At 37.4% G+C, this 18,572-nt stretch overlaps 1 protein-coding gene across 1 annotated transcript in view; it reads left to right on the top strand.

The window, feature by feature from the left end:
* The window catches only part of LRP1B (LDL receptor related protein 1B), a 613,981-nt gene that overhangs the window by 377,236 nt on the left and 218,173 nt on the right, over positions 1 to 18,572 (top strand). Inside the window, exons 8-10 of the mRNA XM_085067137.1 lie at positions 12,979 to 13,201; positions 15,876 to 16,047; positions 18,125 to 18,268. Of these exons, the coding sequence (XP_084923263.1) occupies positions 12,979 to 13,201; positions 15,876 to 16,047; positions 18,125 to 18,268 (539 nt within the window). The remainder of the gene's footprint in view (positions 1 to 12,978; positions 13,202 to 15,875; positions 16,048 to 18,124; positions 18,269 to 18,572) is intronic.

Raw genomic sequence — 18,572 nt, 5'->3', positions numbered from 1 at the left:
GAGCAGATCTTTCAGCAAGGTAAGAAAGGGAATGAGTGTCGTGCAGCAGGTGGTGCCTCTGTGTCCCAACCCAGCCATCTCTTAGCTCCTCACAGGGAGCAGGGAGAGTGTGAGTGATGACAAAGTGCTGCAGGTTGTGAGGTAATTCACTGGGGTGTGTCAGACCAGGACAATTAGTGTGAAACAAAGTGAGGGCAAGAAAGGCCCGAGTTAATCTGTGCTCCCATCACCTCAGGCTGATTAGAGTAAATTAACTGCTGTTGCAGGTAATATGCAAAGCAGATATTAATTTTATTTCTGACATCAGAAAAAAAAAACAATGTAAAAAAAAGTGTCTTGTTAATGATGCCTGCAGACTACTGCTTTGATTCTGTAACCAAATCCCACAGGGCTGTTTGCTGATCCACTCTGCACTGATGTCAGTGGGTATCAATTTTGTCTTCAAATAAAGAAGTTAAGCCTTGCTGACAGGTAGGCACACCATGATATGCTTTCAGACACGAAGGGCTGTCTGTTGAAAAGGGAATCTTCTCCTCAGCCTGTATCAGCTGCTCTGATAAAAACCTTCTCCAGCCACAGCTCTTGGGCTGGCAGTGCAGCTCCCTTCCCTGTGGAGGTTCACCTCCTTTCCTGCTGTCACTCAGCACATGAGATATGATGTACTCAGCATTTATATTGGGGTTTATGTTGTGTCTTCTTCTGATGAAATGAAATAATTGTTAAATAATAAAACTATAAGTTAATAAGCTCCAAAATGCAGCTGTATTCATTACTGTGTGACCTGGAGACCTGGGGAGCAGTGCTACTTGGGCAAGGAAAAAGTGATTTAGTGACCACCTACATGACCCAGAGTCTGTGAGACTGAGTGGTGTGAATCATAAATATGTTAGAATTCCATTTTTCATATAATTTTAATGGCATCAGCCATTACTTATTTCTTTTGAGTTCTAAAATTGTCTTAGAATTGATAATAAAATTGGTGAGGCAGTGTGGATGGCTCAGCTCTCAGTTCATGCTGGCATAACCTAACTGCTTTACACATTAATATAATCCTAGACTTGCCCAGAAAACTATTTTTATTTTATTTTTCCTGCAATTCTTTCTTCATCTTTTTTTTTTTTTTTTCCATTTTAGTAATTTTCAGAAATTGTCTTCCTATTTAATTCTGCATGGGGCAGGTTGGTATTTGGAACATGATTACAGAGCTGGTGTGTGCAGCCATCACTGGGGTGTATGAATTCCTCCCTCTTTTTCTCCTCATTCTGCTCTGAGTCAGGGCTGCTGATACATCTCTGTATTTCTGGTGCTTCAGAAGAGTAATCAGGAAGTAGATTTGTCTGTTGGCTTCAAAATTGCTCCTGAAATTCCTTCCTTGGGTAAGGAAATCCAGGAATAGGATCACTGCACATCACAGGGGAGAATGTGGGGTGAAGTGACACTGTGTGTCCCATTTATGACATGGACATTCCTGAGTGGAATAGGGCAGGAGGGGAAGGGAAGTGCTAAAGTGGCCTTTATTTTGCTGCTTTATTATTCACTAATGGCTGGGGACTTCCTGGAATTCTTTCCATGCTGGATGTGCTGTTGCACCATGGTTTTATCCCCAGAGAACAAGCAGAAGTCACTGTCTCATAACTAAAATAGTCTGATTGATATAAATAGATAGATGGATAACCCAATAATCTCCTGAAATAATATTTATTTTGTTGTTGCATGTCTTGGTGAAATTTTCCCGTGGTTTTGTGAGTTCTTTGGGGGCAGAGAGAGAATTTATTTTAATTTTTTGTTTGATTTCAGCTAATCCTTTCATCATTTCTGTAAACAGAGCATAGTTTTGTGCTACCACATTCTGTTTTTTAAAAAAATGATGTAAATGGTGTGCTTGGAGCAGAAGTGGATGCTGTACCTCTAGATCAGCTGACAGCCTCTTTAATCCCACAATTCCCACGTTGCTTCCTGTGGCCTCTTATTTAATTCATTACTGATGTTCACAGCTGTGTAACAAGTACAGGGAGTGTATTACAGATATGGTTCTGCCATAAAGTAATTTGTCATGCCAGCACAGGTTTTCACTGTTCTTGAAACGACACAAACTTCATGGGGGAAACAGCAGCAGATAATTCAGTAAATAAGGGTTATTAGAATGATCCTCTCAAATGAAATGGCAAATTTCCAACCAGTGACTGAAATAAATAAATAAATAAATAAATAAATAAATAAATGTATATTTATCACTTTGAACATCAGAATACAGAACCTCCATCAATTTACTCTTACACTCTAGTCAGTACACACTTATTATTACATACCAACACACATTGAAACTTTTTTGTCTTTGTATTCTTCATGGTACTCAGTAAATCTTTCAGGAAAATTCGATGAAAATACTTACTAACTGGAGCCAAAAGCAGAAACTCTTTTTGAAAATTATTTATAAGGGTTCCCTTCCACAATAGAAATTTATTAAGTAATGTAGCAGACAATCAATGGACTCTCAGTTGAGGAACCTTTGGAAGTCAAAATGGAAATACTTCTGTTGTTTATATATTTCTCATTTGCTTTAAATCCTGAATATATGCAGAGTTTCCTTGCACTTCATATTAGTTCTAGTAATTAGGCACTAATTACTGGTGGTATTATAAATAATTCTGCCTTCCCACTAGGTGTAGCTGCTGTAAATTAAAGGTTAAGAGATCAAGAATAGAGGAACAACAGCAAAAACACTAGAGCCTTCTCCGTGGTGGAATAAAACCAATTTTGTTGTCACTTAACTGAAATTGAGTTCTGGTTTGTAGTGCCTTCAGAAAAAATATCATGAAGATTTAAAGACTCTGTGATCTCTGAAGAGATAAAATAATGCAAATACAATACTTCCAACCTAATTTCAAATATTACAGTTCTGTATAAATCCTGCTTTGCTTTTTCTTTACAGTGACTCAATAATTTGTCTATGATCTTTGATTCAGACAAAGATCTGGTCTTTGGTTTGGGTTTTGAGGTTTTTATATGAATTAAATTTGCAAGCACAATTTTGGAGAGAAAATTACTCGTTTAGTCAGCAGTTAATGAGGAAACAAAGCTGCCTGGTTTTACTTACTTACTGTCAGATGCCAAAGTGAGACATTGAATCAAATAATTCACTTGTTGCTGACAGTAAAGGATGCTCCATTTAGGAATTTGTAGGGAGGAGAAGATGAGCTCTGAGTCCTGCCCAGAGATGGGTCATTACTGAGCCTGGCATGGAGCAGCAGCACCAAACCAACTTCTCCAGCAGAAAATGCTTGATCAGAAACTCAAGATGTAGGACAAGTTCTAATACTCACTTCAGAACTTAATACCTGTGGGTTTTTTGCAAGGTATTAAAGAACAGAGATTTCAAAACAGGAACATTAAAGTGCTGGATGAGAATCTTGTTTTTATTTCATTTTGTGCAGTTTTTATATTTTGGGTAGATATCTTTTTTCTTGGTGAGCCTAAAGTCCCTTATAATTACTGTCCACAACTGGAATCATCAGTCAGGTTGGAATAATTCCCTAACCTGCAAAGTTTCCTGCTTCATCCCAAAGGAGAGCTGGGATACAGATCAGTTCTGTGCATTGCTCCAACCACAGGCTCTCTGTTTTCTGTCCTGCACTGAGATAAATAACCATTGGCACACTTTAAACCAGCTGAAGGATTTATTGTGTTAGAAGTGTTTGCTTGTGGAGATCAAATATTCAATGGTTTTGCTCCTCTTTGGTATAAGGTGAGAGATCAGAAGCACGCATAAACTTAATTTCAAGTAATTTTTATATACATCAGAATTTATACATGTATTTGAAATACAAATTCCATGTGTAATTTTTGTAAAAGTAGTTTTTTTACAGCCTCGCTTGTTTCCTCATCCAAGATCATCTTCAGCTTTGATGTCATTGATTGTATTGAATGACTTATATCAAACCCAAGAGCTTTAATAGCAGGGGCACTGAGGAATTTACCAGCACAGCTCCTTCCCAGAGCATTCCCTTTGGGGCTTTCCTAAGTGCAGAAGAAAAAAATAAAAATAAAAACTAAAAAAAAAAAAAAATTAGATGAGAAAGAAAGAATAACCCAGCACCCAGCAGTAGCTCCCACAGCAAACCTGCCAGCTTCCAGCAGTGTGCAATGCTGTGATTTCCAGAGTTTGAAACATCATTGCATTTAATAGCCACTGATATATTCTTCCCTGAATTTGCTGGAAAATAAAAATAATAATAATAAAAAAAAATCCTTTTTCTGATGCCTGCTAACTTATCATGACATCAAACCATCACTTTTCAGGTTCTGAAGCCTTTGGGGTCTAAAGAGTCTCACTGTAATCCTAGCCTTGCTGCAGATCTGCCTGGGAAGGAGCCCTGAGATTCCTAAAGCGTGCAAACTGTGGATTTTTGATTAATTTCATGTAATCCTATATAATGATGATTATTGTAGCATTTTCTGCATAAGATGGATGAGACAGGTTCTCAAATGCCAGCCATTACTGACATTTAATCTGGTATAGGTCATCAAATACCAAGGCGGAAGAACTGTTTTAATTTATTTTTTTCTCATTAATAATACATTTAAAAGAAATTAATATTGCATAAATGTTTTCCTTTTTTTTTACATTCCTCGTCACTAAGTGGAAAAAGTTGGTTGACAGGAATCACATATGTGATGACAGAGCATTCTGGGTTGTGATTGATGCTGCTGGTGCAGAAAACATGATTTTAAATTGCTGACAAAGGGAGTGAGTCCATTTCCTACATTTCATTGTCCAACCCTCATTGCTCAGGCTGGTTGGAAAGGCCAGGACTCAAATTCTGGGAAAGAGGAGCTCCTGGAGAAGTGAGGCTGTGTTTGGGAAATGATGACCTCCTGTGTCCAGACAGTCATTTTTAAGCGAGGAGTCACTGCTGCTGCTGCTCTGATTTGCTCTGAGGCTGAGCTGAGCTTTAGGACAAAAGTGAAACTTTCCAAACCCCACAGTGCTTCAGCCTGGAGCTCCTCAGGCTGCAAGTCAAACACCATTTCTGGGATCTTCTTTGGGATCTTCTTTTTTTCTAACTTTATTCCGCTACAATCACTGAACAATTTATGAAAACTTCCCATTTTTTATCCCCCCACCCCACTAAAAATTCCTATTTTAAAAAGTAAATTTTTAATATTGTCGCTTTTCAACTGAGGGGAAAGGTTATTTGTTAAGTGGAAGAAGCCATAGAGTCTGACTGCACATAATAATATCTTGTGAAAATTAAATACCTTCAGGGAAAGTGCTGAATTTATTTTTTTTTTTCTGTGAAAGAGCTTCAGTGCAATACTAAGGAAATCTTTGAGAATAAATGTATTAATATGTTTGTCCTGCTGTGTACATAAAAGGGTGCATGTAAAGAGTATAAAAAGTCAAGTGGCATCATTTTGTTGCTCCAGAAATCATTCAAAGCAGAATAATCAAAAATAGCACATTAAAATACATATCTCTCATTGAGTTTGAAGGAGAACATATATATATATCAGACCCTGAGTTGCCAGTGAAGAAAGAGAATTTAAATTTTCTGTGGCAAAATTACTTCTCTGTGTCTTGTTCATCTGATAAAGCAGTGGAAATTTACCATCTTGCACTCAAAAAGAATTACTCATGATAATCCAAGAATTATTCATCATCATGGCACAGATTTCAGTATCTCTGACATAAATATGTGCATGCTTTGAATGTAAACACATATTTTATAATTATATAAAATCTGTTTTGGGTTTTTTTTTTTCATTAGGGACGGTTTATATCTACTATTTTTAAAATATTACAGAGACTTTATGGTATTGCTTGGATGTCACATTACAAGCCTATTTAAATGTTGATATAAAGCTATGTTACATGGCACTTTGTTTATAAAAGTGCATTTTTTTAGTGGATCAGCACATCGATTTGGCACATCTGGTTTGTGATAAAATGGGAATAATCAATGTTTCTTATTCTCATTGATGAGCTTGTAGTAACACATGTGGAAATACATTTAGTCTGAAAGGACTCTAATTCTAGATTTCTGCATCTGATTTAAATCTCAATCCTTACATTTTCAGATGAAAGGCAATAATCTGACAAATAAATACTAATGTTCGGGGCCCTTAATGAATCCAGGAATACATTTGCAATGTGTATTTCCTCTCAAACTTTCCTTTCAAAGTTATTAAAACTTTGCATGTGTTTATTAAAAAAAAAAAAAAAATTTGATTTAGTTACTAAAATTTTATTTTGGGAATAAATTTGTAAAATTCAGGCAACATCTTTTCTGTTCAGAAAATTACTTTGTGCACAGGATTACTCAAGGTAATTATTTTAATGAAAAGATTGTATCTATAGAAAGCAAGTTAAGCAGGTATAAATTTAGTATATTCTAAGGGATGCACTTTTTCAAGAGTAAATCTCATTGCTGTAGTCTTGATATGAGAAAAATTCCAACTTCTGTGATGAGAATGTGTGGAAGAGAAACTTTCTTTACAATCTGGTCCACAAGGAGAACCTATGAATTGATTTTTCATTTCTCTGTGTGTTTGATTTGTTGCTGTTACGTTCCAGATGTGCATTTTTTTAATCATGTAAAGTCACAGCCATTCATAAATGGAGCAAGAAAGAGAACATGAAGAGGTTGGAATGAGTTCACTCCATGTTTACTCTGTGTGTGGAGAAGTACAGTTTGTGTGAGAAAATTGAGATTTTGACAAACCATGCTGAGCCAGAAACTCAGCTGTCCATCTGTCTGTCCTACACCATTCCTGCAGGACACACAGGTGGAGATGAGTGCACTGGAGAGGCATCTGCAGTCTCAGCCTGCAGGAAAAGCAAATTTGGGTGGAAAGAAGAGGGGGCAAACAATTTTAAGGATTATTATGATATGAACTTTAAATGTGTATATTTGCTTGGCATCCCTAAGACTAAAGGAAGTGAAAGCTTTTATACTCTCACTATTGAAAAGGGTCAAACTTGAAACATAATATGCAGGATTGTGTTTTGAAAAGCTAAAACAATAGTGCAGTGCAGTCATAACAATGTAATAAACAACAGTCCTGAATTACCAAATTACATTCACTTTATAATACCCCTGAAAATTCACATTTCTGTGCCTGTAAGGAAGCTGCTTAGAGGGGGAGGGAAGCCTGCTGATGGCCAACCAATTTATTTTATAACAGGCATAAATTTGTAGATGGATGATGGACAGTTTTAATAGAAACAAACAAACAAAAAGATTATGACAACTTTTACCTCCTTTAGCAGTGAACCAGGTTGGCTCTGTTTTCAATCCATCCCCAAATCCACAGCTACTTCCCTGTTTGCTGCTCTGTTTGCCACCCCTGTTGCTGCAAATAAGAAAACGTTTGTATGAATTGGTGATTTCCCTGTAAAGAGAAGTGTATTTCGTTACAAATGTCCCCCCTAAGGGTTGTTTTTTTGCTGATTTTTGCCTGCAAGCAGTGAGTGGAGCTAAGCTCTGCGTGGTGAGAATGAGTTGTCTGCCTGGGTTTTACTTTTATCTGCAGCTCGACCCTGTGCTGCTTCCTGCTTGGCACTAAATCTGCAGCTCTCCAGGAGAAGAAACCATTATTATTTTACTCACAGGCACTCATTGCTAGATTTCCAAAATGCCAGGAACATTTGGAACATATGTCCTCCTTTACGCTGCAGAAATCACAGAGCAGCTTTAATAGAATTTCACTCCCATGTAGCACAAAAACATCCACTCGATATTTCCTTCCAATATCAGTTAAAAAAAAAATAAATAAAATAAGGCACGTTGCTGGAGAGCCAAATAGTTTCTAACTCCCCTAAGAGAGTGTGGGTTTGCAAGGGGAAATTATCCTCAAGGTGATGAGTTCTGTTGTGCTGGAAAGAAGCATGGGAAGGAGGAATCCAAATGCACAAATCCAATGGTTCGAGTTCCTCCCCAGGGAAAAATTGCCCCAAACCTGAAAATTGCTTTCAATGTGTGTCTTCTAGCAAGCAGTGCTCTTCAGCTACCTAAGATCTGAGGGCCATGGATCGTTTATTACCAAAAATGGGCTAAATCTGAGGGTGGCTAATTTATTTTGCTTTAGATTTGGATGAAAAAAGAAAACTGCTGAACCCAGAAATCAACCTAAACATCAACAGAGGGGAAAATGGTCCTGGACCATGCATAAAGCATATAACTAATTAAATGCAATGTAAACTAAATCAAATCCCATTCATTTTGATTAAATGCAGAAGAAATCAGATACAGGAGTGCTTGGCAGCTCCTTCTGAGAATGCAGGAAATCGATCACCTCCTAGCACAGGCTGGAAGAGAACCCCACGGGGTGTTGTCACACAGTGCTTTTAATTAAAAGGTGGTTTTGATCACCTGCTCTGAAGAGGGTTCCTTGTTCACCACAGTCCCCATAGTTTTAGTTATCCTGTTTGTCCTACAGTAAATCTGGCTGGTGTCACTCAATGCCACTGCTGTTCTTGTTATGTTTTAAACCAATTAAATTGCACTCCATTTCTGGTAATTCCAATTCAAATTTTTCCCCACACTATAATCTCTCTCCTATATTAGCTAAAAGCCTCTAACTTTTTGTCACTTGTTCATTTTGCCAAGATCAACTGAATGTGTTTAGTAGCCTTCCGTCCTGAAAATGATCCTCTCAGTGTCATTTCTGAAAATTAAACCCTGCCCTTTCTTCTTGTAGCTCCTGTTGAGGTGTGCCAGGAATTATTTTACTTTATTCTAGTTAGGACTTGTCGACAACAGTAACTTTGCCTAAGAAAGCATCCTCTTTTTTCTGTATATTCTTTACTAATTTGCCTCCTATAATATTTCATTGGGTTTTTTTGTCAAAGAGCTGCAGGATTGTGAATTTTTGTCCCCCAAACTCTGATTGTTCTGTACAGTGTTTGGTGTCTTAGGTGTATTAAAAATTAGCAGTTTTCAATCATGCAAGTGCCCAAATGTAGCTTTACAGGGAAAACATCTCTTTATTTTAATTAAATAGGTGGATTATGAATGAGGTGACTGAAAGCTTGGAAAACAAAAGTGCCAAGAGAGAAGTTGCTGGGCAAAACCAATGGTGATAAGGGGTTTGGCTGATGAACTAAGCCAGCATCTCTCTGAGTTTCTATTGAGGGCAGATGTTTCTGTCAGGAAAGAAAAACAGTCCTTTTGAAGCCTCCTTCCATGTTTTTGGGGCTTGATAATGAAGGAAAGGTGAATCACTGTTGTCAGAGCAGGGACTGGGAAATTCACTGTCACTTTTGTCTTGTGACAGAATTCATCTCCTCTGGAATTAGTTTTATTTGGTAACATTTAATGCTACTTTTAATTGGTGGGTTTGTCAGTGAGGATATTTTAAAATGTTAGAGAGTTGTCATTGCTCAGATGTGGAGGGAATACTCCTAGTTGGAACCAAACTCTTTGGAAAACCTCCAACCACAACTTTTTAAGCCTAAATTGTCAGTCCAAGAGTTGTTACACTAAGGAGGGTGTCTGTAACACCTGGTGAGAGGATGAGTGTGAATCAGCAGTGTAATAGAGCAGTGGAAATTGCAAATACCATCCAGGGAGGGCTGAATCTGCAGCTGGGGCAGGGAGGTTGCTGAGCCATTGTCAGACACAGGGGAACTCTGCTCTGGAGCAGAACACCCAGAGCTGACTGTGCTTGTTCAATCTCTGACCCAAAATTGAAATTACTGCACGGAAGGGCAACAGAGAGAGCCTGCCTTGTGAGATGAGAAAATCTGCCTTCCCCTGCTTATCTCTAGCTGCTAGGTAGAGTGAAAGGATTTGATTGCCATCTAGGAATATCTCTGGAGGGGAAGACAGCTGAAAATAGCTGTTTAAGCCAAAAAGGCTGCTGCAGAAATCAGCTGGGGTAATTGAGCCTGGAAGATATCACCGTTAGTTATTAGATGTAGATTCCCAACTGCTGGGACCACAGTGAAACCTTTCTGCAAGAGTCAAAACAATGAAACACTTTTATGAGTTTAAATGCCTGCAAAGCACTGGGACTTGATGAAGAAGTTGGCCCTTTTTGTTCTTGATTACAAAAGCAAGCTTCTTCTTGATTCTGAAGCAAAATTCAGAATTTCCACACATGATTTCTATAGCTTTCAAAAGATAACATGCCTGAACAAAATTCAGTTTATTGCCAACGTTTTTACAGTCCCAGCAGCCTCAATTAGCATCCTCACTGGCAGTGTCAGGAAATAAAGCTGTAATGAACTCAGCTCTCCTGTCAGAGGCTCCCCTGCAGGTCAGTGCCAGTGCCCTGGGTTGGGCTGGGCAGAACATGCACACGGCCAGTTTTCCTCCTGAAATTGCTCTGTGAATGGATAAAAGATTTCATTGCCCTCTGCTGAAAGTGGAGAGGCAAACCCAGCGCCGTTTGTGAGCAGAAAAATTAGCCTTGAGCTGAAATAAATACTTGTCAGTGCATCCTTGAGAGCTCCCAAGGCAAAGGAAATGCAGTGTAATTGTGGGTCAACTTCTTGTGTTAGAAATGTGATTCTGGTTTAAACCTCACTCTAAAAATCTGCGTTAGTCTTTAAATACAGAATTGCCTTTCAAGATTACACAGTAAAGCATTTAATTTTCTTAATTTAATTTTCAGAATGCTTTGATCACGCAGCAGCAGTTAGGCAATGATTTTCTTGTTCTGTCTTTATAAAGTTTTATTGTTGCCACTCTCCAGGAGAAGGATAATGATTTTTAGAATAAAAGGAATGTCATTTACGTGTGAAGTCATGATAACTTGCATGAATGATGTTAATATAAGACAGACATTGAGGAAAAAAAAGAAATGACCCCCCCATTCCAGAAAGCTGGAGCATCACCTAAAATTCTTCATTATTCTTGGTTCTTAAATATTCCTTACTGGATCTATTTGTTATTGCCATGCAAACATTCTGTTTCTTGTCTGATCTGAAAAGATTCTCACTGAAAAAGGCTAATAATTATTATTTTTAACCTGTATTTTATTCTGTAGAAATGCAAAATTAATTATAAGAAAGATTGAACACTATGCAGTAGAGTCTCTAAGTGCTGTGTGTGTGGATGTGTATTTATATTCACATGAGTGTGTATATTTATATGTTTATATGTTTATATGTTTATATGTTTATATGTTTATATGTTTATATGTTTATATGCATTTATATGTTTATATATTTATATATAGAGATTTATAGATTTATAGATTTATATGTGTGTGTTCATATTTATATATTTATATGCATATATATGTGTGTGTGCCTGATCACAGCAAACCCAGTCTGTTCTATGATTGCAAAATCAGCTTTATTTGCATTATTGAATCTTGAGTTACAAAGTTCCATTAAACAACATAAATCAAATCCCCAGAAGTACAGAATGTAGTCTAGAGTACATGTCACATTTTAACGAGTTATTTTAAATATATATAGGTGTTGGCCTTGTTATTTCTGATTATATGAATACATACATATGTAAGTGTATATACTTCCATATACATACATTTTCTGGGCTGTTTTCATTCCAAATTACATTTGCTTTTCAGGCGTGATTTCTACTTTGCACATATTCTGTACTATGGACTTTTTGATTTATATAGACCTGAATGTTAAGTGTGTGTTTTTAAGTACAGCTGGGATACAGAATGGCAATGAGGGACTGGACAGGAATTCAGATTTTTTTGGATAAATTTAAATCCCTGTCCGGAATGGAGTTATCCCTCAGGAATGTTATAGGTAAAGTTTATTCTGCCTTATGGCCTGGTGATGGACTACATGACCTTTCAAATTCTCTCCCAGCCCTATTTTATGATTCTGAGATCAATTCATTTTGGCATTTGACAGCTGCTGCACACAGACTATAGGTGATTCTAACACCTTTACTTTTTTTAAAAAGTTGTTGGTTTTGTTTGGGTTTTTTTATTTAATTCTCTATTTTTGCACTTGAAACATTTTAACTACATCTAAAATGTATTCTTTTTTATTTGAAAAAATAAAGGATGGAGGTTTCATTTGGCTGTTCAGCAAACATGTGTTCTTCCCAACCTAAAACTGGATTTCTATGAGAGGTTACAAGGCTATAAATTACTGCTCTTTAATATAAACATATCTGAAGGTTTATATGCTATTGATCCAAAGGTATTCCATTAGGGTTAATAACTAGGAGATAATTCACTTCATTTGGATAATGAAATCCTGGTTCTCAAAGTGTTTTAGCAACATTCAGAAGCCTGGAATCAGATTATTCTTTACAGCATGTTAAAGTCATGGCAAGGTGTTCTTCAGCTTGCAAGTGTAATTTGTTCTCACAAATAGGTAATCTTGTTAAAATATTGTCAGGTTAATCAAAATTGATTTGAGTGTACTAAACCCAGTGAATGCTAATCAAGTATTGGGTTAGGAAGCTTTAGCAGCAATTTCAAGTCTTTGATAGTTTCCCATTATTGCTGGATGGAATGACTCATTGGATTTGTGGAAGTGTTTTAAAGCCTGAGCACCTTCCCAAGGCTGGATACAAATGTACTGCAGACTAAAGCAGCTCCTGTAGAAATAGATTTTAAACCACCTGAAAGTGGGGATCACTGGATGTGTTGTGCTTTATGTGCAATGAAGTGCTCTCCAGACAACGTGAGTGCTTTGTGCTTTTGTCACTGTTATCTGTAACTATCTTGCCATTTTCTTTTTTCAAATAATGGTTAAAATATATTTAAGACTGTAATTTTAGCGTATTACATGGTGCATCTGGTGTGTGAGAGAATGCATTTAGAACTTCTGTACATTCCATTTGAAAGACAGCTCAGTGTAATTGTTAATTTGTCAGAAGATACGGCGAATCTTTAAAAATAATTTTATGATTATCAATATGGGGTATATGGGAAATTGCAATGACAAAGAACAAAAACTTCCTTTCCCCGGAGCCAGCAGGAGCTTTGCACTCTGCTCACACCCTTGAAAACTTACAACATCTTATTTTCTTTCAACAGAAAGCTTTTCTTTACAGACTACGGGAACGCTGCCAAGGTGGAGAGATGTGACATGGATGGAATGAACAGGACGTGGATAGTAGACTCGAAAATTGAACAGCCAACTGCTCTGGCACTAGACCTCATCAATAAATATGTGTACTGGCTTGACATATATCTGGAGACTGTGGAAGTTGTTGACTATCAGGGGAGAAGGAGGCAAACAATAACTAAAGGCAGACAAGTAGGTATTTATTTGCAAATTAGTAAAAAGCAATTATATAAATGAATGAATGAATGCACATATTGCTGGCAGCTACAGGAATTTCATCCTTTTCTTTTCCCCATTTTTAGTTTAAATGTGTTATAGTTTAAAATACCCATCTGCATGTTTTGGTTTATCTGCAGTTTAGCCCATTTTGCAACCTATGAATGTTTCCATGCAGTGTCTCATTAATGATCCACCAGGTAAGTGGTTTTACTCCCCATTTGTAAAATGGCAAGATTTGGCCAGCTGTGGTGTAATCTCCATTTACCCTACATTATGAAAGACTTCAGGAGAGAAAATATGGGGTGGAAAGGTGCTGGGAGATAAATCATTAATGGCAAGATGTCCTTACCCATTCAGGACAGAGAAACTAACAGGCACAATAATGTGAAAGAAACAATAGCAAGTTCATCCATTGCGACTAATCTGGATGCCCTTAAATCTTATTTTTGTTGATGGCAGTGATGCTTTTCACAGTTGATCCTGATGTTCACAGTCATAAATACAAACTCTGACACTGTGAGTCTGAGCAGGAGCATTTCAATCCATTAGCTTGGAAAGTGGAAGAGTTCTTTGGCAATTGTGAGTCTTACATAAATATGGGGAAAATCAGCAAAGACCAAACTGTTCTGCTCACTACTTGGACTCTCACAGCTGGTGTGGGCACCAAGTTTGCATCTGTTTCTGCCTGAGGTTAAACAGGGAGTGCAAAAATGTGCAAGCAGAATAAACCTTTTACCTGTTCTGTTGTCATTCTTTGGTTCCAAGTAATCACTGTTTACTGAGACACAACTGGTTAGAGTAACTGTTAACTACAACTAGGCAGAAAATGTGACAGAAAGCACTGTAAATGGTGGTTTGGCAAACACCACACTATTTTTTACCCATCCATTCCCAGTCTTTAACCAGTTCTGAAACAACAGTTCTTGCAAACTTTTGGGTTTGTTTTTTTTCTTTTTTTTTTTTTAAGTAACATTTTGGAATTAACACTTCAAAAGCTGAAATAATTATTTTAGCCATTAATAAATACCTTTACAGTCCTGTAACTGAGTTGTACTGGTGTCATAGGAAAGATGCTTGGTCTTTCTCTTGCTGAAATTTAGATGCAAAAGAGTGTACTTTATCAAATTCAGGGGGACTTTTCTTACCAAAACTAGCTAAAAATAGAAGATCTGAGTCTTTTAATATGAGTGAAGGGTATTAAAAAGTTTGTCCTCTTAGCTGGTCAATGCTGTCACAAATGGTATTGGTTGTCTTTCCACTCAAATGACAGATGGCTGGAAACCTTCATGAGATGTGAAAACCCCAACAAAGTCATAAATTAAATGCAAATAATTAGGTCAATATAAAATGCATTGCAAAAAGAGCCACATAGTTTTAATAGGTTTAATAAAGAAAACTTCTCATGACAGTTAAATTGTAAAGATTTAAACTGAGTGCAAATGGAAATAGGGAAGAAAGGATTGTAATTCAGGGGAGAATTCCACAATTTGGTACAGATGCATCTTTATTTTCAAGGCTGTTTTCTTTTTCCATCTTACAAAAACGTATTGAATTTCTGTTGAGTTTTAATCAAACACTTTCCATCAATGTCAATTATTACTTCTGTTTCTGGGTGAGGACAGAAAAAAATGGCAACTGTGGTAGAATTTCCAGAATGGACTGAAATAGTTGATGCACAACAGGTTTTTTTGTTTGGGTTGGTTTTTGGTGACGTATGTCTGAATTTGTGAGTCAATGAGATAAGTAAATACTTTGTGGTGAGCAATTTAATGATTAAAGCAATAAGATATTCAGTCTGTGAATATCTGAACATCTGCCAAAAAATTCTCTTTCATTTGTTCAGCTTTCAAAATTGCTAGTGAGATATTTTTCATTTTCTAAATCTATAAATCAAGCACAGCCTCTAAATTATAGAACACTTCGTGTTTGAGCTTTAATTGTCTAACTAACTGCTATTAGGTAATTTTTAATCAATGTGCCCAGACACATCAGAGATTCATACAATTCTGGAATTCACTTTCTGAGAAACAAGCTGTACCATGTGGCCAACATCATATTAAACCAACACAAAAGGAACACAGCAGAGCTGACAGAATTTGTTTATTTCTTGTGTGCTCAAGAAAATATTCACCAGGTGTATTTTGCACTCTTTGCCCTCATTTGATCATAAAATAATTTTTAAAAGTTTATCAATTACACCTTTCAATTATGTTTTAAATTTCTAAGTTTACTATATTTATTAGTTAATGCTAGTTAATTATAGGTAATTTATCTTAGTTACTATTAGTTAATGATCATTAGTTAATACTAAAATAAGCTGTTGGACTTAAAGTATGCAGAAGTTTTTAATTTGAAAAACAGAGAAACTGGGGAATTTGAAGATTAAATGAATTTGGATTGCTAAATGATTTAATTTTTCTGCCTTTCTTGTGCAAAGTTTTTCTAATTATAAACTTCATACTTCAAGAATGTGAACTGTATTTATAGTGTAATTTGTGTTTTTTATTTACAAATATTTGCTGACGTGTTCAGAAAACCCTTTTTACATTTTATCACATAAAATTCACAGTAGTGTTTGATGCCTACAACTCATGGATATGCCTAAATACTGACCTACAATAATGATACCATTTTTTTTCCTTTCCAGATTAGGCATCTTTGTGGTCTGGCAGTATTTGAGAACTATTTATATACAATTAATTCAGATGACCTCAGCATTTTACGAATAAACAGATACAATGGCACTGATGTTCGAGCTCTTGCTAGGCTGGACAATGCCAAAGAGATCCGTGTGTACCAGAAAAGAACTCAATCAGCAGGTGAGATCAAAAATCCTCTCTGTAGAAAATGTAAAACCAGGTATTGAGTGGTTGTGTGGTTAAAGAGGTCCTACCAGAAAAGTGTCAGAAGATGGAGTGAAAATTTATAATTGAGTTACAACTCTGTGTTACTTCATCTGCCAAGTTTGCTGTGTGGTTGTTGCCACTTTTCCTGTGTCTCCAAACTCCCAACTCAACTCTTTCTGGAGAATTTGGTTTGGAGAATTGCCAAAGAGCCCTGCTCTGGGTGTTGGGACACTCAACACTCAGAGAACTGAACACCTTCAGAATTGTTGGTTGTCCAGTGCTGTCCACTCATTTTGGGTCTCAGACCTCAGAGATTCTTGGTGTGTCAGTCTAGGTCTGCTTTTCAGACAGAGCACACAGCTCAGGTGAGCTCCTGTCTTGGGGCTGCCAAAAAAGCAGGAGGTGTGGGCAGCACAGCACTGGGGAGAGAGGGAACTGCTGACAAGGTTTCCTTGCTTTGTGTGAATATCAGCTTTGCCATCTGTGAAAGAAATCTTCATTTTCCTCTAAAATGAAAAACTATAATCTCAGAATGTTTTGGTAAAACAGCAATTCCTGAGATTATAGTCCTGTACAGCTGTAATCTGTTCACATACTCTCTGCATGGAGAAGAGTAGTTGGACCTGTGGGAACTTTGTTCAAAGGTAACAAGATCCAAAACATCTGCAGTGATGCATTATGAGGATTTTTTGATGTGACTGATAACAATAAATCGTTGCCATGACTGCTTAGACAGAAAAGCCAACACATCAATTCTCAGTGTCGATGTTACTAAACAGAATGACTGCTTCTGGAGAAGTTTCTGAAGTGGGAACAAACTCTAAATTGGAGTAGAGTAGGTGAACTAATTTTCACCCTGGAGCTGGGGGCATTGATTTGCAGATGTCAATGTCTGAAGGAGGTTGCAAAGACTCTTTCTTTGCTATTATCATCCCTCTCATGCTCCTGAGGGAGTCAGAGAGGTTGAGTAGAGGAGAGACATGAGCACAGTGTAATCTTTTATTACATCCTGTGATTACTCCACTGCTGCTATTGTTTTGAATGGACATGGTTGTTGCTTGTCAAGATTCTCTGTAAAGGCTGTCTCAGCTTGGCGGAGTTTCTGTATTACCTTTAACCATATCGACCCTAAACCACTTGATTGCTTCTTAAAAAAAAACAACAAAAAACAAACTGAAAAGCTTGAAGTGAAGTAGAAAGAACAGAAAAACATTTTTTGAGCTAAAATGCTCTTATCTGTTTTAAGCCAGTAAGGTAGCATGGTGGATTTTGTTTTCTCAGCATATTGCCTTAAACAGTTTAAAAAAAAAGTATATATATATTAGGCTGCTGAAATGGAACTGTGTGTTTGAAAATACGAAATAAAGGGAAAGGAATTATTTGGCTTCTTCAGCTGGATTTATATCCCAACTGTGCAAACCTGCACACCATCCCTGGAAATGTTCAAGGCCAGGTTGGATAGGGCTCTGAGCAGCTTGTTTTAGTAGAAGGTGTCCATGCCCATGGCAGGAGGTTGGAATAAGATGGGCTCTAAAGTCCTTTCTAATTCAAACTATTCTTTGATTCTAAAAATATGGAAAAACACTACAAGGCTTGTTCTGTTGTTTAGTTTCAGCACAGGTATCTGCCCAGAAAGGTGCTGTCTGATGGAGTTGAATGAATACCAAACTGTGCTGGCATGGGATGCACTCTGTCCTGAAAAACCCCAACCCACCCAATGAACCAAAGCAACACAAAAAGAAGGGGAGAAGTGTCAGCTCCCTGAGGGAAGCTCTGCCTGGCAAATGCTGTGCAGTAGCTTACTCACAGAGGGGTGATTGCACACAGCAATTGGCATGGTTTGATAGCCACAAAAGGCCTTGGGCATCATTGGTCTGGCTTGGGTATCACCTTTAAAAAACACCATCCTTAATAGTTATATTCTGGGGAAAGATTGATTGTGACACAAATGCCCTTTTTTCCTGTTTCCTGTCTAACCTTTGTACATGCTGATGCACAATACTGCCTTGCTCTCATGGCTCTGAGCTGTGCTCTTTTCCACCCGCCACAGTCAGGAGCCACGCGTGTGAAGTGGATCCATATGGGATGCCAGGGGGATGTTCCCACATCTGCCTGCTCAGCAGCAGCTACAAAGCACGGACGTGTCGCTGCAGGACTGGCTTCATCCTGGGCAGTGACGGCAGGTCATGCAAAAGTATGTTATTTCCATCAGAGAGTCTGCCAGCTGGGAATATTCCAGGGTATAGTTGGGTGTTCTTTAGAAATCACATGGGCTGCTTTGGCGGAAAGTTTGTTTGTGACTTGTACCTGGTGCTTTGTTCACATGCTGCTTTCATTCCCTTAAAATGACTTGATTTGGCTTGGTAGTTCATAGAAGTGACAGATTAAACCTGGGATGCTGTTCAAAGAATACTAAAAATTATCACAAGTTTTACATTAAGCAGCCTTACTCTTTCTTTATATCCCATGCATTTCACAGCTCACAGGTGCTGGAATTC

The sequence above is a fragment of the Lichenostomus cassidix genome, chromosome 7 (assembly GCF_008360975.1).
Source record: "Lichenostomus cassidix isolate B80296 chromosome 7, HeHo_3.0, whole genome shotgun sequence".
NCBI classification, from domain to species: domain Eukaryota; kingdom Metazoa; phylum Chordata; class Aves; order Passeriformes; family Meliphagidae; genus Lichenostomus; species Lichenostomus cassidix.
The sequence above is the reverse complement of the archived record's forward strand: the minus strand, read 5'-3'. Positions and strand labels throughout refer to the sequence as shown.